We start from the raw sequence: 24,188 nt of genomic DNA on the forward strand, positions 1-24,188 counted from the left end.
CACCACTCTTCACTCAACTAATCAAAGTCACACCTGCTTAGCATTACCTGGACAATATACACTGCTCCAAAAGATTAAGGCAAGGCCATAATTACAATATATATTGGGAAGGATATACCCCACCCCAATAAACTGATGTATAAAATATAAATAAAATAAAAATGTGCTATGCTACGACAGGCAACCATGCACCGCTGTCCAAAATAATAATTAGCAAATGTAAACATAATCATAACTAAACTTAACAAATTGCCATTATTATTACTACTAGTCCTAGTTTTAATGTTTACTGCAGTTCTGTGTGTGGTTTGTCCAAGTGGTGTTGCCGTTCCCCAGCAGAAGCCATTGGTCAACTGCTGTTGGTAGGTACAGTCAATGTCAAAAGCTGTACTGTTTCTCTATTTCATTACTTTCAAATGTATTAAAAAGTGGAAAACTAGAAAGTAATATGAGTGTTATGTAGACGATCTTCCTGTCGAATTTGATTGTTTAACATCAACACCTAATTTGAGCTAGGGTAACCCTTCAAATTACAGCCCGTTACTTACAGGGTAGTTCCCACGTAACTACGTAGTAACAAGAATATAAGTATGTGGTAAGAATGGGAAGTTATCTTGGAACAATGATGGTGTTACATGTACTTATATGAACATACAGTGGCGTTTTTATATGTAAAAAATGGGTGGGGCACAAACCATTTTAAAATATAAGATACATACCAGTAAAGCCGCAAAAACCCCTCTTGCTACTGATGTGTTAATTAAACACATACTGTAGTACACATACTGGAGAGAGAGAGGGACCTTGTGTAATTGCTCTCCATTCTCTCTCACACACATGTAAAATTACCACTGTCACATTTACAAACCTAAATTAGGAATGCAACCAAGCTCAGAACCAATGTGCCTACAGGGCCATACGCGAACAGCAATGAGCTCAACACCAATGAACACCACAATGTTTTGGGATACAGATCCATTCTATGACAACAACCATGGACACACTGACACTCATCACCATCTATATCAATCGATCCAGCACAAAAATATGACCAATGCATGGACCAGCACCACAAAGGCAGGATGATAAAATATGCTTGCACTCACCAAGGCTGAGGGCTCACTTGAAGAGAAATGTGATGGGGCTTTTTCCTCTGGGCAAACTTTTCTATTACTTTGGGAATGATGTCATGTAGCTGCTGAATCAACTGGCTTTCAATGGACAACATGGCCAATGCGTTGAGTCATGGCTGTCCCATTGTATTACAATGGGTGACGATTTTACCTTCTTCAAGGTGGAAAAGTTCCTCTCTGACTCAGATGTCGTCATAGGTGTCCATCCATCCATCATCTTCCGCCACCGAGTTTCTTGACCACCTCTGTGACTTCAGCCCGGGTGATGGACGAATCCACCTCTGAGCCTTCATCCTCTGCTTCCTCAATGGAAGACGTGACGGCGGGATTGAGGAGATCCTCAAAGTACTCCTTCCACCGCCCGACGACATCCCCAGTTGAGGTCAACAGCTGCCCACCTCTACTGTAAACAGCGTTGGTAGGGCACTGTTTCCCTCTCCTGAGGCACCGGATGGTTTGCCAGAATCTCTTCGAGGCCAGCCGATAGTCCTTCTCCATGGCCTCACCGAACTCCTCCCAGGCCTGAGTTTTTGCCTCCACAACCACCCGGGCTGCAGTCCGCTTGGCCTGTCGGTACCCGTCAGCTGCCTCAGGAGTCCCACAAGCCCACTAGGCCTGATAGGACTCCTTCTTCAGCTTGACGGCATCCCTTACTTCCGGTGTCCACCACCGGGTTCGGGGATTGCCGCCTCGACAGGCACCGGAGACCTTACGTCCACAGCTCCGAACGGCCGCTTCGACAATGGCGGTGGAGAACATGGTCCACTCGGACTCAATATCTCCAGCCTCCCTCGGGATCCAGTCGAAGCTCTGTCGGAGGTGGGAGTTAAAGATCTCTCTGACAGGAGACTCGGCCAGACGTTCCCAGCAGACCCTTACAGTACGCTTGGGTCTGCCGAGTCTGTCCAGCTTCCTCCCCCGCCATCGGATCCAACTCACCAACCAGGGGGTGATCAGTTGAGAGCTCCGCCCCTCTCTTCACCCGACTGTTCAAGACATACGGCCGCAGGTCAGATGAAACGACAACAAAGTCGATCATCGACCTGCGGCCTAGGGTGTCCTGGTGCCACGTGCACTGATGGACACCCTTATGCTTGAACATGGTGTTCGTTATGGACAAACTGTGACTAGCACAGAAGTCCAATAACTGAACACCACTCGGGTTCAGATCAGGGGGGCCGTTCCTCCTAATCACGCCCCTCCAGGTGTCACTGTTGTTGCCCACGTGGGCGTTGAAGTCCCCCAGTAGAACGATAGAGTCCCCAGTCGGAGCACTTTCCAGCACGCCTCCCAGAGACTCCAAGAAGGTCGGGTACTCTGCACTGCCGTTCGGCCCGTAGACACAAACAACAGTGAGAACCTATCCCCGACCCACAGGCGCAGGGAAACAACCCTCTCTTTCACCGGGGTAAACTCCAACACATGGCGGCAGAGCTGGGGAGCTATAAGCAAACCCACACCAGCCCGCTGCCTCTCACCATGGGCAACTCCAGAGTGGTGCAGAGTCCATCCTCTCTCAAGGAGTGTGGTTCCAGAGCCCAAGCTGTATGTAGAGGTGATCCCGACTACCTGTAGTCGGAACCTCTCGCACAATCTAAGGCTCCTTCCCCGGCAGCGAGGTGACATTCCACGTCCCTAGAGCTAGTTTCCGTGTCCAGGGATCGGGTTGTCAAGGCCCCCGCCTTCGACTGCCGCCCGATCCTCTCCGCACCGGCCCCTTATGGTCCCTCCTGTGGGTGGTGAGCCCACGGGAAGGCGGCCCCACATCGCTCCTTCGGGCTGAGCCCGGCCGGGCCCCATGGCGAAAGGCCCGGCCACCAGGTGCTCGGATACAAGCCCCAACCCCGGGCCTGGCTCCAGGGTGGGGCCCCAGCTGCGCCATACCGGGCAACGTCACAGAACTCAAAATGTTGCTCATCATTAAAGGGGTTTTGAACCGCTCTTAGTCTGACACGTCGCCTAGGACCTGTTTGCCTTGGGAGACCCTACCAGGGGCATATAGCCCCAGACAACATAGCTCCTAGGGTCACTCGGGTACTCAAACCCCTCCACCACGTTAAGGTGGCAGTTCATGGAGGGGCGTCATAGGTGTTGTTATGATAATTTGACGGTCTCAGCTAAAGCCTGCTCTAGGTTGTTCTCATGGATGGATCTTAACAGAGACAGGGCCGTCTTACCAGTGTGCAGTTCAGTGTGGCGGTACAGAGTGGTCAGCTCAGACTTAAACTTTTCTTAGTTTCCTAGAGGCCATAAATTCACCACACAGTCAAACTCAGATGTAGGGAATGACAGGACAAATTGTGGGAAGAGCGTCTGTTCCATTATGAACGGTGGCAGCCCATTCATCAGTTTGCTTTCCGCATATAGATATTCTCCTTGAAATGGTTGAGCGCACTGCTAATCCCAGATGCATCGATGCTCCGTTTTGGCAGTGTTGTATAAAAACATCAACTTCTGGCATAAGGAAGAAAAAAAATTCCAGCAGCTGCAGAAAGGCTTGGTCCTGGAGTTTTTTTGACAGGCCGTATGCCTCACTTATGGTGTCCATACACAGAAGCAGCGCAACGCAGTTTTCCCAAACTGCATTGACAGTTCTACTTTTAAAGTTCCGGGTGGCATCGTACAGCGGGTGGCCTTGGAATGCGTCTCTGTGTTGCCTCAGCAAGTATCGCAACACGTAAATCTGCAAAAAACACCTTCAGGATGATCATCTCTGCTGCAAAGTTGCTGCAAGGTCAGGTTCAGCTGGTGAGCATAGCAGTGAACAAACTGGGCATTTAGGTATGTCTCTTTCATTAGCGTCTGTACCCCTTGGACGTTTCCACTCATTACAGCCACACCATCATAAGTCTGAGCGATCAGCTTTTTTCCCAACTTCAGTGGTTCCAACACACCCTTGATGCTATTAGAGAGACCGAGTCCAGTTTTATCTTGGACTTCCACAAACTCCAAAAACCTCTCTGTCGCTGTATTGTCAGGCAACATGTATCGCAACACAACCACCATTTGTGATTTACAGGAGACATCAGTTATCTCATCTGCCTGTATGGCAACAAATTATGTCTCGTCCACTTGCTTGGGTATCTCCTCCCTGTAGACTTCATACATACAGTCTAACAGTTCGTTTTGTACAGTGCTAGATGTCCCTTTGAAGATGGGCTGAGCATCATAGTGCCTCTGAAGTCTCGAATCACCCTCACACATAGTCTCGAAAATGCATCTGAATATTCCAGGATTCAGGGAGTCCACCGACTCGTTGTGCCCTCGCAGTGCAGTTTCACATTTTCCACACAGTTTCATACGTTATGATCCGACTGAGAACGTACAGTGGGGAAAACAAGTATTTGATACACTGCCGATTTTGCAGGTTTTCCCACTTACAAAGCATGTAGAACTCACATTGTATGATTTTTAAGCATTTAATTTTATTGCATGACATAGGTATTTGATACTATCAGAAAAGCAGTACTTAATATTTGGTACAGAAACCTTTGTTTGCAATTACTGAGATTATACGTTTCCTGTAGTTACCTTCTCCAGATCCTTCAGGTTTCAGGGCTGTCGCTGGGCAAAACAGACTTTCAGCTCCTTCCAAAGATTTTCTTTTGGGTTCAGGTCTGGAGACTGGTTCGGCCACTCCAGGACCTTGAGATGCTTCTTACGGAGCCACTCCTTAGTTGCCCTGGCTGTGTGTTTCAGGTCGTTGTCATGCTGGAAGACCCAGCCACGACCCATCTTCAGTGCTCTTACTGAGGGAAGGAGGTTGTTGGCCAAGATCTCGCGATACATGGCCCCATCTATCCTCCTCTCAGTATGGTGCAGTCGTCCTGTCCCCTTTGCAGAAAAGCATCCCCAAAGAATGATGTTTCCACCTCCATGCTTCATGGTTGGGATGGTGTTCTTGGAGTGGTACTCATCGTTCTTCTTCCTCCAAACATGGTGAGTGGAGTTTAGACCAAAAAGCTCAATTTTTGTCTCATCAGACCATGTGAAATTCTCTCTGGATCATCCAGATGGTCATTGGCAAACTTCAGACGGGCCTGGACATGCCCTTGCTTGAGTAGGGGGAGCTTGCATGCGCTGCAGGATTTTAATCCATGACGGCGTTGTGTGTTACTAATGGTTTTCTTTGAGACTGTGGTCCCAGCTCTCTTCAGGTCATTGACCAGGTCCTGCCGTGTAGTTCTGGGCGGTTCCCTCACCTTCCTCATGATCATTGATGCCCCACGAGGTGAGATCTTGCATGGAGCCCCAGACCGAGGGAGATTGACCATCAATTTGAACTTCTTCCATTTTCTAATAATTGCGCCAACAGTTGTTGCCTTCTCACCAAGCTGCTTGCCTATTGTCCTGTAGCCCATCCCAGCCTTGTGCAGGTCTACAATTTTATCCCTGATGTCCTTACACAGCTCTCTGGTCTTGGCCATTGTGGGGAGGTTGGAGTCTGTGTCTTTTATACAGGTAACGAGTTCAAACAGATGCAGTTAATACAGGTAATGAGTGGAGAACAGGAGGGCTTCTTAAAGAAAAACTAACAGGTCTGTGAGAGCCAGAATTCTTACTGGTTGGTAGGTGATCAAATACGTACGTCATGCAATAAAATGCAAATTTAGTATTTACATTGTGATTTTCTGTATTCACAGTTGAAGTGTACCTATGATAAAAATTACAGACCTCTACATGCTTTGTAAGTAGGGAAACCTGCAAAATCGGCAGTTTGTCAAATACTTTCTACCCACTGTAGCTGTTTTCCTCCACCTGTTTGTTATGCTGCTCAATGGAGCGCCTGTATGCACTGTCAACTTGGGCTGCAACATTTACCCTTCCAAGTAAGCCCAATTTCACAGCATTGTCCAGATGACTCCCGCTGCTCTCATGTTTTGCAATCCCCTCTGAAAGGTGTTTCAAATTTTGTAACCCGTCCTCGACCAAGTACCATTTCCACCAAATAGCAGACATGGAAAACAGAAGAGAGTTTTCTTTTGTCTGCTAACTGTTAGCCACTTTATCTTCAAAAACCGCTCCACGTTAAACCCACGGTTACTTTTACCAGCAGTTTGAGTGATGACAATATCCTGTGGCTGATGATTACCAAGTCGATTTACTTCAAGTTTCACCTCCAAATGAAGGGTTTCAAACCGGTGCTCGAGTATGAAATCCACTTTATTCATTTTCTCAAGTTATCTGGCGTTTGTAAAGATAAGCTAGCTAAGACAATCTACCCTCCTCGCTCTTCATGCCGACTAATGTTGTAAAGACATGTAAAGAATGTTGTAAATATATCAAGCTAGCTAAGACAATCTACCCTCCTCGCTCTTCATGCCGACTAATGTTGGCGCCAGACAGACAGACAGCCAATCAGGTCTGAAATACGAAATTACGCTGTAGTGGGGATGCTGGCTGTCAGCCCCACTTGGCATCAAATTTGTGTGATCTACATTGATCACACTAACATTTCGAGCATGCGTATTAATATTTTCACACAATGTACATTGCATTGTGAGAGAGGGGCTAGCCCCACTTTCACTCTTAGCCTATGGCCTACTACTGCAAACTCGAATCTGCAGAACGCAGTCTGAAGCAGCAAGGCAGGGACCAATGAACTTGAAATAAAATCCTAACACAAATGATATACAATTTAGGAAGATGCTATATTCATAGATAATAAATTCTAGGAAGTAATCTTCGAGAAATAAAAATAACAATTTTGTTGCAGTTCTTTCTGTTGACAACAGGTGGGGCTGTGCCCCACCAGGCCTTAATGACCAGTTGCCCCTGGGAACGTAGAACGATACTACTTCAAAATAGTAAACAGAAAGGTGACAAAAAAGCAATTGTGGTGGAAAAACACATTAAAACAAGCCTATTTCCAAATAATGCCAAATAAAGAAAATAAATATGTGGTCAATTATCATTTGTTTTCAGTTAATACTCCTTAACATACCTTCACACCATCATCCTGTTGTAGCTTATTGTTTCCCATACCTTGTGTACTTTACCCTTACTTACCATGTGAGTTCCTAGTAAGTCCATCATTTTAAACTAGTTCTTATATGGGACCAATAACACTTACAGTGTAACAACTAGGAAAGATGGCTGTAATTTGAAGCAGTGTCTGTTCCCACATAGTTACAGAGTATTTACAAGGAAAGAGAGCTGTAATTTGAAGCGGTGTCTGTTCCCACATAGTTACAATGTAGTTACAAGAAAGAGGGCTGTAATATGAAGCAGTGTCTTTTCCCACATAGTTACAGTGTAGTTACAAGGAAAGAGGGCTGTAATTTGAAGCAGTGTCTGTTCCCACGTAGTAACAATGTAGAGACAGGGAAAGAGGGCGATAATTTGAAGCAGTGTCTGTTCCCATGTAGTTACAATGTTCATTCATTCATCTTCTTCCGCTTATCCGGGGCCAGGTCGCGGGGGCAGCAGTCTAAGCAGAGATGCCCAGACTTCCCTCTCCCTAGACAATTCCTCTAGCTCTTCCGGGGGGACAACAAGGCGTTCCCAGGACAGCCGGGAGACATAGTCCCTCCAGCGTGTCCTAGGTCTTCCCCGGGGTCTCCTCCCAGTGGGACGGGCCCGGAACACCTTCCCGGGAAGGAGTTCAGGAGGCATCCGGAAGCGATGCCCAAGCCACCTCAGCTGACCCTTCTCGATGTGGAGGAGCAGCGGCTCTACTCTGAGCTCCTCCCGGGTGACCAAGCTTCTCAACCTCTCAATCTCTAAGGGATCGCCCAGCCACCTGCAGAGGCCGCCTGTATCCGGGATCTTGTCCTTTTGGTCATGACCCAAAGCTCATGACCATAGGTGAGAGTAGGAACGTAGATTGACCGGTAAATCGAGAGCTTCGCCTTGTGGCTCAGCTCTTTCTTCACCACGACACACCGATACATCGACCTTACTGCAGAAGCTGCACCGATCCGTCTGTCAATCTCCCGTTCCTTCCTTCCCTCCCTCACTCGTGAACAAGACCCCTAGATACTTAAACTCCTCCACTTGAGGCAATAACTCTCCACCAACCTGAAGTGGGCAAGCCACCCTTTTCCGACTGAGGACCATGGCCTCAGATTTGGAGGTACTGATTTTCTTCCCAGTGCATGCTGAAGGTCCTGGTTTGAAGGGGCCAACACGACAACATCATCCACAAAGAGCAGAGACGAAATCGTGTGGTCCCCAAACCTGACAACCTCCGGCCCCTGGCTGCGCCTAGAAATTCTGTCCATAAAAATTACAAACAGAACCGGTGACAAAAGGCAGCCCTGCCGGAGTCCAACATGCACTGGGAACAAGTCTGACTTACTGCCGGCAATGCGAACCAAGCTCCTGCTTCGGTCGTACAGGGACCTGACAGCCCTTAGCAAAGGACCTAGGACCCCATACTCCCGAAGCACCCTCCACAGGATGCCACGAGGGACACAGTCGAATGCCTTCTCCAAATCCACAAAACACATGTGGATTGGTTGGGCAAACTCCCATGAACCCTCCATCACCCTGTAGAGGGTATAGAGCTGGACCAGTGTTCCACGGCCCGGACGAAAACCACACTGTTCCTCCTGAATCCGAGGTTCTACTGTCGGCCATATTCTCCTCTCCAGTACCCTGGCATAGACTTTCCCGGGGAGGCTGAGAAGTGTGATCCCCCTGTAGTTGGAACACACCCTCCGGTCCCCCTTCTTAAAAAGAGGGACCACCACCCCGGTCTGCCATCCCAGAGGCACTGTCCCCGACCGCCACGCGATGCTGCAGAGGCGTGTCAACCAAGACAGCCCCACAACATCGAGAGACTTGAGGTACTCAGGGCGGATCTCATCCACCCCCGGTGCCTTGCCACAGAGGAGTTTCTTGACTACCTCAGTGACTTCAGCCCGGGTGATGGACGAGTCCACCTCTGAGCCCTCAGCCTCTGCTTCCTCAATGGAAGACGTGACGGCGGGATTGAGGAGATCCTTGAAGTATTTCTTCCACCGCCCGACGACATCCCCAGTTGAGGTCAACAGCTGCCCACCTCCACTGTAAACAGCATTGGTAGGGCACTGTTTCCCTCTCCTGAGGCGCCGGACGGTTTGCCAAAAACCTACCAGGCACTCGCATACGAGCCCCAACCCCGGGCCTGGCTCCAGGGTGGGGCCCCGGCTGCGCCATACCGGGCGACTTCACGGTGCTCGAAATGTAACTCATCATTAAAGGGTTTTGAACCGCTGATAGTCTGACACGTCGCCTAGGACCTGTTTGCCTTGGGAGACCCTACCAGGGGCATATAGCCCCAGACAACATAGCTCCTAGGGTAAAAACAAATACTCAAATGAAAACATCAAAACCACATAATAATTATAAAACAGAATAAGAAATTAGAAATAGACTACAAACTGGATAAAAACATAGGAAGCTATAAAAGCTGTAAGGCTAAACAGTATGGTTAAGTTTAAGTGCTCAGTCACAGGCGCGTGAAAAGAGAAGTGTTTTTAACCTGGATTTAAAAATGGATACGTTTGGATCACGACTAAGATCTTTTGGTAGTTTATTCCAGTTTTGTGCAGCATAAGTGCTAAACGTAGCTTCTCCATGTTTAGTTTGGACTCTACTAGCTCTACTAGCTGACCTGTGTTCATGGATCTAAGAGCCCTGCTTGGTTTATATTCTGCAAACATATCAGAAATGTTTTCGGGTCTTAAACCATACAGAGATTGATAAACTAAAAGCACCACTTTGAAATCTATTCTGTAAATGACTGGAAACCAATGCAAATATTTAAGAACCGGAGTGTTGTGCTCTGTTCTCTTGGTCCTGGTTAACATTCTATCAGCAACATTCTGAAGGAGCTGCAGCTGTTTTACAGTCTTTTTCGGGGATGTCCAGTTAAGAGGCCATTACAGAAGTCAACCCTACTAGAGATAAAAGCATGGATGAGCTTCTCTTGGTCTTTTTGGGACACCAAACCTTTGATTCTGGCTAAATCTTTTCGATGATAGAATGCTGTTTTGGTGACCGCTTTGATATGACTGTTAAATGTGAGGTCTGAGTCTCTCAAAACACCAAGATTACACACTTGATCCCTGGTTTTAAGGGCCAGAGAATCCAGCTCTTTACTACTAGTTGTTCTTTTATTTTTCTTGCCAAACAATAATCTCATCAAACGCACAATAATCTCATCTTTAATTGTAGACAATTTTGGTTCATCCAGGTATTTATGTGCTCTATGCATTGACACAGAGTGTCTATTGAGCTGTTGTCAATATATATATTTGAGTATCATCGGCATAGCTGTGGTAGTTAATGTTGTTGTTTTTATGATCTACAGTGTCAAATGCTGCACTGAGATGTAACATATTCCATAAATCCTTATTTTGAATTGCAACCCACCTTGACCATGGACTATTCATTTCAAATGTCCTCAAAAATCACTGTGCTGAAATCCCTGGTTAAAGAAACTTTCAGGAAATCCCCAGGTTTCCAAAAAAGAAATAACTGCTGATATTTCTGGAAAACATGGGAACTTAACCAGACTTTTGCAAAGCTACCCACAAGGCAATGACTTGCAAAGGAATGCAAAATTCCTATTTAAATCCAGCACATGTTTTGACAGGAATAATTACATGTTTGACTAAATGATTGGATTACTTTAGACAAATGCATGTGTTTGATGTTTGTGTAGCTAAGATGAATCAATTATGTAATGTCCATGTGTCACAATTGGCGTAGTGGTGGAGAGAAAGAAACCAGGCGCAGGCAGAGTGGCAGTCGATGTTGTAATTTTAATTGAAAAGAACACCAAGCTCTGAAACACACTAAACGAAAACAAAAGGGCTGGCTATGCAGCAAAACGACATTAACCACAGACAAGAACAAACGTAGACAAGCAACAATGACCGACAAATGAAGGGAGCAGAGGAGCAACATTTAAACACATACTAATGACCAGATTGGGACCAGGTGTGAGTGATAATCAAAGACTCATGACAAGTCCGGGATGTGTTCGTTAAGGAAAAGTAAACCGGGAAAAGCAGGAGATGACAGGGCTGTCCGTCACCTCACCGTCACAGTACCCCACCCCAAAGCCCCGGCAGGACAACTACAGGGGAGGGCGGGTAGGCGGAAGAAAGTTGTACCCCCACCAACCCATGCCAGGAACAGGCAGAGGAGGCGGAGTAGCCGGAACAGGCAGGGGAGGTGGAGCTGCCGAAACAGGAGAGGACAACCTGGCTGCTTTGTTTCCAGGATGGCCGCCACTGGTGCCTCGGGGACCTGGGTAGATGGTATTCCCCAATTCCCCGATGAGAACTGGTATGGTGGGTCGTGAAAACCGGGCCAGTCCTCGCTCCTTCCGGTGTCCTGGAGAAGCTCTAAGAGCTCCATCAGTGGCGGGGCAAGGTCCGTCTGAAGGATGGGCTCAGCCAGCAGGGACTCCCTGACATGACTGGATTGGGACCAGGTGTGAGTGATAATCAAAGACACATGACAAGTCTGGGATGTGTTCGTGAAGGAAAAGTAAACCGGGAAAAGCGGGAGATGAAGTTACACTTAGTAGAAACATTTGAGTAAGAAATACATTTGGGTTTACAGTGTATGGCCTTGAATTAAGGGAACACCTAAATCACACATCAGGTCATTATGAACGAAATATATTAAAGATCGAAATATTTACTCTACATTGTGCATTTCGTTTAAAAACAAAATGGAAACCAAAATTAACAATCCGATTGAGGGCTGGATTCAAACTCACACCAAAAATCTAAGTAAACAATTAAAATCACAGGATATTACAACTCATAATGTGACTCAGAACAACATCTGGACATGCTCCTGATGACACGACGGATGGTGTCCTGGGGATCTCCTCCCACACCTAGATCAGGGCATCAGTGAGCTCCTGGACAATCTGTGGCGCTACTTGGTGGCGGCGGATGCACCGATTCAAAGTCTCAGAGGTTCTCAATTGGAGTCAGGTCTGGGGAATGTGAAGGCCAGTCAATGGCATCAATGCCTTCGTCATCCAGGAACTGCCTACACACTCTGGCCACATGAGGCTGGGCATTGTCCTGCATCCGGAGGAACCCAGGGCCCACTGCACCTGTGTAAGGTCTGACGGTGGGTCTGAGGATTTCATCCTGGTACCTAACAGCAGTCATGGTACCGTTGGCTAGCACATGGACATCTGTGTGACCCTTCAAGGATATGCCTCCCCAGACCATCACTGACCAACCTCCAAACCGGTCATGCTGGATGATGTTGCAGGCAAAATAACATTCACCATGGCGTCTCCAGATTCTTTTACGGCTGTCACATGTGCTCAGTGTGAACCAGCTCTCATCTGTGAAGAGAACAGGGCACCAATGGCGGACCTGCCAGTTCTGGTGTTCTCTTGTGAATGCCAATTGAGCTGCACAGTGCTGGGCTGTGAGCACAGGCCCTCATCCCACACTCATGGAGTCTGTTTCTGACAGTTTGGTCGGAAACATGCACACCAGTAAATTATGCTATTTAAACAGTGGAATGCAACTTTTACCTCAGTCATAAAAATGTTGCTGAAATAATGTGGACAACAGAACATTTACTAACGGAACTAAAGTGTACTCTTGTACAAAGATGACTGTACATGGCTAGCTAATAGCTATTCAGTAACCTATAATGAAAACCATGACTCCAATCACTCCATGGCTGATTCATGGTATTACAGAGTGGATATACAGCTCCGGAATAAATTAAGAGACTACTGCACCTTTTTCTTTCCTTTCCAAAAAAGTTGAAAAGGAAGGTTTTGAGTGAGGAACAAAATGGTTAAAATGAAGAGATCACTGCAAATTGAATGCTTCTGTTCCTCACTCAAAACTTTCCTTTTCAACCTTTTTGGAATGGAAAGAAAAAGGTGCAGTGGTCTCTTCATTTTGTGGTTGTGTGCATTGCTGGTATAGCTTCTCAACATTAGATCATTTTGTCACACATAAATGTCACACCAAGTTTGAATATTTAGCCAGACACCATTATTAAGCATTGTGTTAAATTGTCACAATATAACCGTAAACAGTTTTATTTTAGGCTTACTACATCATAGCAACTGATGGTTGTAGCCAGCAAGTAGGTATGTTACAAGTTTTTGTCGATCCATAACAAATCCTGATGCATTATTTGCTTTGTCTGTGTCAAGGTTTTGGTTAATGATTTACTATAGATTGAATACTTGAAATCCCACCAAAATCCATTTATAAATTATATTTATATATTATATTAACCATTTATAATTTGTTTTCTTACATAACAATCAAATGCTTTTTCTTCAATATAAAGTAACTTAACCTTTTGTTAAAAAAAAAAAAAACTTACAACAAGATTAAACATACCATACAACCAAAATCTCACAACTCACTCTTTGTCAATATTATGTTTAACTTTTCTTGGGGCAAGGTCTATCATTAAGAAACATTTAGTAGAGAAAAATACTGTACATATAATATACTATGGCAGGTTTTCTACTTTCCTACAGGTTTCACTGTGACAAAGAAAGTACTTCGACACCACATGCATATTCTTCAAAAAATTATTGCTCACAGTTACTGCACACATGCTGTGTTCAGATAAAATGTCTTCAAGATTGTGACTTGATTCTTGACAAGATTGTGACAACTACGTCATTCCGTAATAACCAAATCTAATTATTAATATTAAAAGGTATTCATGTGCACCACAAAAAGCATAGTCATCAAAATGTTCTAATAAGGTTCCCAAAACTATTTATAAAAACGTACCTGTGTAAAGGAGCAAACAGAGAAGAGCAAATCGGAGCATGAATCCAGCCATTAATGTATGAGCGTGTGTGGCACAGAAACAGATGAAGATTGAGTGTGTGAAATTAAGCAGCAAGACCATCAGAGTGGTTGTAGCTTTTACAGGCGTGTCTTTAAATGCCCATGCATTTTTTCTTGTGTGTGTGTGATCCATATATCTGTGTGTAAGTGGAAACCTGAAAAGCAAAGATCCTCACATGGGTTTTGGAAGGTTTCTACTACTGAACATGCAAATCTTGGCTTAGGGAAAACATTATAATTGGGCATTGTGTTAACATTTGGGTTACTTTTAGGTTTTAGCATTAGTAGTTGGATTTACAGTTAGGTTTAGACATTAGAGACATGTTAAGTTTGGGAATAACATTTTTATTAGTGAGATTAAGGTTAGGTTTTTGGTCAGGGAATTGGGAATATGGATTTCTAGGTTTCAGGTTCCCACATCAGAATCAGATACAGTTTTATTGCCAAGTAAATTCAAACTAGGAATTTGTTCATGTCTGTTAGTGCAAGTAATTTGTACAAAATAAATAAAAACAAATTAGAATAGTGGACTGAGCATAAAAATATTAGATTGAGCATTAATAAATTACAAAAAGATATGTAAGGTGTAAGAATTGTCCAGTAGAGGGTTATGTGTATGTGTGGAGGGGTTATAGATTTGTCCAGTAGAGGGTTATGTGTGTATGTGGGGAGGGGTTATAGATTTGTCCAGTTGAGGGTTGTGTGTGTATGTGGGGAGGGGTTATAGATTTGTCCAGTTGAGGGTTATGTGTATGTGGGGAGGTGTTATAGATTTGTCCAGTTGAGGGTTATGTGTATGTGGGGAGGTGTTATAGATTTGTCCAGTTGAGGGTTATGTGTATGTGGGGAGGTGTTATAGATTTGTCCAGTTGAGGGTTATGTGTATGTGGGGAGGTGTTATAGATTTGTCCAGTTGAGGGTTATGTGTATGTGGGGAGGTGTTATAGATTTGTCCAGTTGAGGGTTATGTGTATGTGGGGAGGGGTTATAGATTTGTCCAGTTGAGGGTTATGTGTATGTGGGGAGGTGTTATAGATTTGTCCAGTTGAGGGTTATGTGTATGTGGGGAGGGGTTATAGATTTGTCCAGTTGAGGGTTGTGTGTATGTGGGGAGGGGTTATAGATTTGTCCAGTTGAGGGTTGTGTGTGTATGTGTGGAGGGGTTATAGATTTGTCCAGTTGAGGGTTGTGTGTGTATGTGGGGAGGGGTTATAGATTTGTCCAGTTGAGGGTTGTGTGTATGTGGGGAGGGGTTATAGATTTGTCCAGTTGAGGGTTGTGTGTGTATGTGGGGAGGGGTTATAGATTTGTCCAGTTGAGGGTTATGTGTATGTGGGGAGGGGTTATAGATTTGTCCAGTTGAGGGTTATGTGTATGTGGGGAGGGGTTATAGATTTGTCCAGTTGAGGGTTGTGTGTGTATGTGTGGAGGGGTTATAGATTTGTCTAGTTGAGGGTTTTGTGTATGTGTGGAGGGGTTATAGATTTGTCCAGTTGAGGGTTATGTGTATGTGTGGAGGGGTTATAGATTTGTCCAGTTGAGGGTTATGTGTGTATGTGGGGAGGGGTTATAGATTTGTCCAGTTGAGGGTTATGTGTATGTGGGGAGGTGTTATAGATTTGTCCAGTTGAGGGTTATGTGTATGTGGGGAGGGGTTATAGATTTGTCCAGTTGAGGGTTATGTGTATGTGGGGAGGTGTTATAGATTTGTCCAGTTGAGGGTTATGTGTATGTGGGGAGGGGTTATAGATTTGTCCAGTTGAGGGTTGTGTGTATGTGGGGAGGGGTTATAGATTTGTCCAGTTGAGGGTTGTGTGTGTATGTGTGGAGGGGTTATAGATTTGTCCAGTTGAGGGTTGTGTGTGTATGTGGGGAGGGGTTATAGATTTGTCCAGTTGAGGGTTGTGTGTATGTGGGGAGGGGTTATAGATTTGTCCAGTTGAGGGTTGTGTGTGTATGTGGGGAGGGGTTATAGATTTGTCCAGTTGAGGGTTATGTGTATGTGGGGAGGGGTTATAGATTTGTCCAGTTGAGGGTTATGTGTATGTGGGGAGGGGTTATAGATTTGTCCAGTTGAGGGTTGTGTGTGTATGTGTGGAGGGGTTATAGATTTGTCTAGTTGAGGGTTTTGTGTATGTGTGGAGGGGTAATAGATTTGTCCAGTTGAGGGTTATGTGTATGTGTGGAGGGGTTATAGATTTGTCCAGTTGAGGGTTATGTGTGTATGTGGGGAGGGGTTATAGATTTGTCCAGTTGAGGGTTGTGTGTATGTGGGGAGGGGTTATAGATTTGTCCAGTTGAGGGTTGTGTGTGTGTGTATGTGGGGAGGGGTTATAGATTCGTCCAGTTGAGGGTTGTGTGTGTGTAAGTGTGGATGGGTTATAGATTTTTCACGTTGAGGGTTGTGTGTCTGTATGTGGGGAACGGGCTATAGTTAGTTTGGCTCCAGGGGCATGTTCATGAGGCCTACTATGGTAGAAAGAAAACTGTTCTTGTGGCGAGAGGTTTTGGTCCTGATAGAGGGGAGAATTCTGAATAGTCAATTTCCATAGAAATACAGTAGAAAGTCAAAGTTGAGTTTGTCTTTGTGAGTACTAGTTCTATTATACATGTGATTACAAAAGTCCTCATACTTTAACTAAACATTAGGATTTTTTAATTGAGGATATTTTGTCAGACCTAAAAACTATTCAGGTTTAGGTTACATCTTGGAAATAAAGAAAATACAGAATTGTTTTTCATGTCATTTTTCAGGAATAAACAATAGGTGCTTGCGTGTGCAGGGCTGCCAGACATGTACTATTGTACTGTTGATTTGCCAGACATACAAGTGCAAAAATTGTGCAAACATTCATGGGCGGAGTCACTGGCTTGTTGTGCCCACTGTGCAATTGGTGTGAACTCCGCTGGCAATACTCAGCCCTCATATCAGGGTGGTTGCAGTTGGTTGGTGTCCCTTTGGTTGATGCTTGGCAATGTAGGATTGACTTCCTGCTTGTTAGGGCCACAGTGTCACTGGACCCCCCATCTCTATTCCAAGGTTTTACGCTGCTATATTATTGTGCTGGGGGAGTAGCGTCAGTTCTCCTCCACTATAAATCCTTATAAGTCTAAAGAATGCACTCTCTACATTTTCCTTGTCTCCTGCTTCGTTTAAACTTAGGAGGACATGAGGTCTAGGCCCACACCTCCTGAGTACCAGGCTCGAAAGACTTGAATGTCCCCATTTAAAGAAAACAGAATATTACTAAAATGTTCTAGGATGCATTTTAAGTTATGTATTATGAAGGGAAAATGTTAAATGGATCTACAATAAATACACAATTTCCTTGTTTTTGTCCATTAGAATAACAGCAAATTTATCAGAAACACATTGATAATGTTCTAAATTACTTTTGTAGATGGAAACTACAATTTTAAAAATCCTTAACCTAATGAAGGGCTGTAAATCAAAGTATGTCACGGAGTCACCTTACTCCAATTGGTTGATTGGTATCAGAGTGCAAAGATCGACTTTACACGCCTTGGTTGCTTTGACTATTTTAGTACACAAATGGCTACATACAGCTAAGAGATTTCAGACTTGTCAAACCTAGCTGAAAATGCTAGGGCTGATTATTAAAATTTTTCCGCTGAGGCTCTGACTGACAATTTGATCAATTTAGATGCTGACACAGAGGGAACCCAATGCTGAGAGACGAGTTGTAGTGTACAGGCTTGAGGTGTGACACATGGAACATGGGTGATATCTGGTACATTTGAGGAAGCTGCAGGCGATAAGTGACAGGGTTAATGCATTTTAAGATTTTGAATGGCCCGATGTACCCAGGGCTTAGCTTTCTGGAAGGGAGACGGAGACGAATGTCCCTGGTCAATAACCACACATGTTGCCCCACTTGGAAAAGTGGAATGGGCCAGCGGGGACTGTCTGCAAAGAACTTTTGCGATCGGACAGCCCGCAGAAGATGGATGTGGGCTGACTCCCATACCTGACCGCTTCTCTGGAACCACTCGTCTACTGTGTTGACGTGACTGGACTCGGCCTCCCAGAGGAAAAGAAGTGGCTGGTAGCCCAGCACACATTGGAAGGAGGTCAGATGGAGCAATGTGTAGAGAAGCGAGTTCTAGGCACACTCTGTCCAAGGTAAGAAAAGGATCCAGTCTGACTGGTGAGTAGATTTGTATTGCCGCAGATATTTACCAATCTCCTGGTAGAGCCGCTCGGTTTGGCCATTGGTTTGTGGGTGATAGCCCGAAGGGAGGTTGACCATGATTCCCAGGCATTCACAGACAGCCCTCCAGACTCTGGACAAGAACTGGGAACCCCGATCTGAAACAATCTCCTCCAGGATCCCATTGTAGCAGATGACCTAGGAGAAGACACATTCTGCTGTCTCCATTAGCGGTAAGATAGCAAATTTTTGAAAACCTGTCACATTTTTTTAAAACAAAGTATCGCACGTCATCCCCCAGCGAAGACTACCAGGCCCTAGGGTAGCAGTTCAGTTCATGTGTCCAGAACTCAAGGAGGTGTGAGTCCATTGGAGCGGCTGGGGACGTATTGCGGCAGGCACATACATTTTTTCAGGTGGTGTATCAGCTGGAGTGGGATCGGTGGCCAAGGCTGCTTGAATGGCTTCCATGAATTTGCATTGGAAGGGAGCGACGATACAGTACAGTACCATGAAAAATGCAGTTAGCATCTAACCAGAAGTGCAAATAGAAGAGGGCAGGAAATGTACAAGTATTAACTAAAGTGTATGTTACATGGGGCAATTCTAAATGAACAATGAAGGCAAATCGGAGAGGGCAAAAAAAATTTAAATTACAAATATTAAGTATGTATGTGCAAGTGAGAATGAATAGTTGTGCGATGAGGCAAATACAAGTACAAATGGCAATTCTGACTGTGCATTCAAGCATGGATGTGTAAGGTAGTTTGGAAATGCAGCAATGAGCATAGCAACAATGAGGTTTGAGGTAGACATTCATAAAACATCTCGAAAAAAAGAAAAGCAAATTCAATGGCAATTCTAAATGTGCCGTGCAGGCAAAGTAATGAAAAAATGCAGGGATAGCAGCAGAGGTTCCTGAGGTAGACAAGTAGTGCAAGGGAGTAGCGCAACAAGGTCCCTGAGAGGCAGTACTAAGTGGTTGGTGTGTATGGTTAGTGATGGGTTGAGTCACAGAGGTCAGCATGGTTACAGTAGATGGGAGCTGTTTCTGAGCCTGTTGGTGTGGGGACGAAGAGACCTGTACCACCTGTTGGACAAACAGTTGTGCCCTGCATAGGCACCGCTTGCACTGAAGTTGGATGATTGCCGGGAGATAGGCACCAGTGGTTTGCTGGGCAGTTTTCACCATCTGTTGGTGGCTTACTTTGAAAATGCACCATAAATAATCAAATCTGGTTTCCAAAAAGTTGGGACGCTGCATAAAATGCAAATAAAAACAGAAGGCAATTATGTGCAAATCATTTACCCCTATTATTAATTGAAAATAGTTCAAAGACAACATACAAAATGCATACAAATACATGCCCATTTTGAATTTGATACCAGCAACACGTTTCAAAAAAGTTGGGACGGGCACATTCACCACAGTGTTGCATGACCTTTAACAATACTCTGTAAGCATTTGAGAACTGAGGACAAATTAGGGTAGTTTATGAAGTGAAATGTTTTTCCATTCTTCCTTGTTTTATGATTTCAGCTGCTCAACACTTTGTGTTATGTTGTATTTTTTGTTTCATAATGCTCCAAATGTTTTCAATGGGTGAAGGGTCTGAACTGCAGGCAGGCCAGTTTAGCAACCGGGATCTTTAACTGCAGAGCCATGCTGTTGTAATACGTGAAGAATCTTGCTGAAATAACCAAGGCCTTCCCTGAAAAAGACATTGTCGGGATGGCAGCGTATGTTGCTCCAAACCTGTATATATTGTTCAACATTAATGTTGCATTCACAGATATGCAAGTCACCCATGCAATGTGCACTAATGCACCCCCATACAGGGACGTCGACAGGAATGACGTTTTAATTCATAACTAGGCCACATTTAAATTCCTTTGTTTTCAAAACAGGTAATTATGTAACATATTTCATTTAATAACCTAATTAGTCCCAATCAGCCATTACTTAACTGCTACACATTTAGATGTTCTCTTTTAGATTTGCCCTTCCATTTCTGTGCTCCTAGTTTTGGTTGCATGGTGGCAATGTTCTAGCCAGTTAGCTACAGCACTGTAGTTAGATAAATTGGTAACACTTGTAAGAATCATTATGAATGTTGTCATTAGGTGTCATTCGGTAGATTGTCATTTTTTATGCAAGGTTGACATTGTTTGGGATGTCTTTGTTATGACAACTTGACATTAACCACGAAAACATTACATTAGATACAATTTTATTGTAATTGAACAAGTACAGAACAATGAAATTGAAGGAGTAGGGTAGCATGTGCAACTGAAATGCAGGGATAGCAGCAATGAGGTTCCCAACAACTGAAAACTTCAGACTTTGCAAGGCAGTGTCAGAGTCCAGTAGTACAAAGGGTGATTATGGTTAGTCATGGGTCACAGAATTCAGAAGGGTTACAGCAGATGGAAAGAAAGTGTTCCTGAGCCTGCTGGTGTGGGAACGAAGAGAACTGCCTGATGGAAGGAAGTTTGTGGCATGGATGTGAAGGGTCCCTGATGATGACACTCACCCTGCGTAGACACAGCTTGTGCTGGAGGTCTACGATGGCCGGGAGCTCGGTACCAGTGATGTGCTGGGCAGTTTCAACAACCTTCCAGTCGCCTACAGAGCAAACGCCAAACCATGCTGTGGCGCAATTAGTCCGAAACATTACCTGTCATAAACATGTCATAGCAGGCCTGATTATCAAACTTGAAGAAACTATTTAGCTTTATATGTTAGCATTAAATACAAATGTTATATGTGGTTGGTTTTGACATTGGTTGTCATGAGATCATTATAATTTTGTCATTCATATTTTTCTTGACCTCAAGTAAAGTGGCACAATTTGGACTTGTCATAAAGATGTCATTAAGTTTGTCAAATACTGTCAAAAAGATGTAATTAAGTCTGTCAAATGCTTTAAAATTTTTTTAGTGGCATGTTGAGATGCCATGGCATCTTCCCCGTTAGCAGTGGTATTTATCAGAGGTGGGGGACTCGAGTCACATGACTTGACTCGAGTCTGACTCGAGTCACAATTTTCAGGACTTGTGACTTGCTTGATTAAAGTATGAAAATGACTTAACTTGACTTTGACTTGAGAACAAGTTGCTTGAGACTTGACTTGACTTGAAGTGGAAGACTCGACAATGACTTGAACTTATAATAAACAAACAGCAATAAAATAATTCTATATGTTGTGACATCAGCACCACTAATCAGCGTATGTACCTTTAACGCTGCACAATTCAAACCGCGCCAAACATGGCAGACAGTAACGTTAGTCGAGCTCCACAAATAGTATCATTTGGATACAAGGACTTTAAACTGGACCGTGGGAATAAAAAAAAAAATTGCCAGATGCAAAATATGCAACGTCAAATTTCATTCGTCATTTTAAGAACCACAAGGAAAGGTAAGAAAGTAATCTCTTTATATTCAGTTTCACTAAGATCTATAACGATTAAGTTACTAATGTAATGAATTAATCTTTTGTTTGTCAGAATTTGGCCTTGGTTGCATTTTATGTTTTTTTTTTTTTCTTGTTAGAAATGTGACCATTATCATTACTGAATACGTCTGGTAAATAGATGTAAGGGAATTTGACTATAACAGTGGCATAGCCTGAATTTTAATGTTGATGGGCATCTTAAAATGAGCGGGCATGTATATTATTACACGTAGGCTATAATGTCTGTATTAAATGTGCGCATTTTCAAGTGTTTGTGGACTGCGTGTGGAAACTTTAAAGCATTGTGCTTACACCATAACAGTTAACTTTACTGCATGAAAGGCTAACATGGAGGATCCGATGTGATTATACTAAACATTTCGAAGAGTTTTTTTTTTTACTCATACAGACAAGAATAATTACAGCGTAATTACATATTAGGCAGTTTTTCAATCACAATAATTAGTTTATAAGGTTGTTATTATTAGCCCTTATTACATGGATTGGCTGAATTCCAGTGCAGAATGCGTGTTATTTCTTGATAACAGACCGTTGCCATGAAAAACAGCGCGTTGCTATGGACGCAGCAGGATTCTAATATTTTGTGCCAATTATTGATTTATTTGGTAGGTAGCCATGCAATAAGCGGGATAAGGTATAGCGAGGTGGTTGTTATAGCGAATACAACCCCTTCAGGCTGATTCAAGATCCCTCCGCTTCGTCCCCCCCAAAAAATTGTACCGCGGAAGAGAAAAATATTTGATTTTGAAATCGAGGTTCGCACCGAGCGCACGTCAGAAACAGAGGACAGTGTGTGTGTGTGTGTGTGTTCATCTCTTTAGTACTGTGACTTGACTTGAAACTTATAAGGACTCGACTTGACTTGCTTAGGGTGAACCCTTGACTTGACTTGCTTGATTTATCTGAACTGTGACTTGAGACTTGACTCGAGACTTGATGGTTAAGACTTGAGACTTGCTTGGACTCGACCATGTGTGACTTGTCCCCATCTCTGGTATTTATAGTGGCAGGTTGAGATGCGCCGGTGGCAGGTTGAGATGCCAACGATTTTTCCTGAGATGCCACGGCATCTTTCGCCGTTTATATGGGATTTTCAGGTGGCAGCCTGAGATGCCACAAATTTACTAGACCGATTATGGGGTAGAACGGTGGCAAACAAGGGCTGTGTCCAAAATCACCCACTACTCAACATATACAACCAAACCAGTAGCCTGTCGTACTGTAGAGGAAAGAGCATATCCGACTGCAACTGCTGGTGTTTGTAGCATTTGCTAGTGAGATACCTTATAGTTTATAAATGTTAACATTTGCCAATATTACACTTGGTAGCATTTTCATGACCCTATTTTTTTCATTTTTTCAACGTTTCTTTGATTATTTATAATATTTTATTTGTATCACAGTCTGTTATGTTGCAGTGCTAAGGAAAGAAATTGGTGGTAGCCTATGTTTATTTTTTAATTTAAAATGCAATGACAAAATACTTTACTCACTCAAATAAAAGACTGCAGTTTAAAGCATGATTACATTAGGGGAACAATATTTAGACTATAGGCTTACACTTGGCAAAGCACCTGCCAATGTTTGTGGCAATTGCCACTGGCTTCCTGTGGCAGCTGTCCCTTTCTGATTGTAAATTAAACAAGATTTTGTAACAGATGACCTATCCAAAATTATTGACTTTAAACCCCTCAACATTTATAGCTTACTATACTAGGTGATATGTATACGTATCTGTGCATCACAGGACTCTAATTTAAAACCATGTACAAAGGTCTTGGTATGAATTTCTAGGCTGTATTTAGGAACAAAACTGTTTAATATAACACAATATAAAAATATTTTAACAATCACTGTTCCTCAAATCTTGAGGAAGATTTGAGGAAGATTTATGAGGAAGATTTGAGGAAGATTTATGTAATTGTTTTTATCAACAAATTCTTCCCAGAAGTTGTCATAGTCCTTTTTTTTTTTTTTTTATGTAAAAAGTTCTGCTGGAGAATCCTCATCCAGTTCCCCATCCCAGGTGTCCATCTCCTGGATGGCTTCTTTTTTTTCTTCTCTGTCCATCGAAAGGACAGCAGAGTTTCAGTCCTCCATTGAATGTTGCCTTATTGCACCAGTCAGCTGCAGCCAGGCTATGTAGGATAAGAAGGTTTTCCTGCAGTAAAAAAAGTCTGTTATTGATAATTTGTTTTTCCCAAGTGAAGATTTCAGACTTATAGAGCATTTACAGTACATCTGAACCAAACATAAAAAAGAATTGTACCAACAAATGCTTTATTTATTAACACTGTGGGTTCCATCTAAAACCCTCCAAACTAAATGTCAGTATATATTCATAATTGTCTTAATTGTACATGTAAATAAAAAAAAGAAGAAATGGTAATGCAACTAATCTGTATCCAGAGCATATTCAATACACATAAAAAAAAAAAAAAAAAGCTTCCTGTCACAGTAAGCAATGCTGTATTGTATGGTCTGACTGCAACACATACACACTTATTAATATATTACAGATTGCCAATTTTGACAAGATAACTGTCCTGAGTTAAATACATTTTTGTGGGAAATGGTTTTGGGTTTGAGTTAACAAATGGTTTT

General features: G+C 43.6%; 1 protein-coding gene across 1 annotated transcript in view; it reads right to left on the reverse strand.

Moving 5' to 3' along the window:
• Nucleotides 1-13,953, reverse strand: part of LOC105030788 (5-hydroxytryptamine receptor 3A-like) — a 58,636-nt gene extending 44,683 nt beyond the window's left edge. The window contains exon 1 of the mRNA XM_020044460.2: nt 13,874-13,953. Within this exon, the coding sequence (XP_019900019.1) occupies nt 13,874-13,925 (52 nt within the window). The 5' untranslated portion in view covers nt 13,926-13,953. The remainder of the gene's footprint in view (nt 1-13,873) is intronic.
• Nucleotides 13,954-24,188: the final 10,235 nt, after the last annotated feature.

Source organism: Esox lucius, chromosome 9 (genome assembly GCF_011004845.1).
Source record: "Esox lucius isolate fEsoLuc1 chromosome 9, fEsoLuc1.pri, whole genome shotgun sequence".
NCBI classification, from domain to species: Eukaryota; Metazoa; Chordata; class Actinopteri; order Esociformes; family Esocidae; genus Esox; species Esox lucius.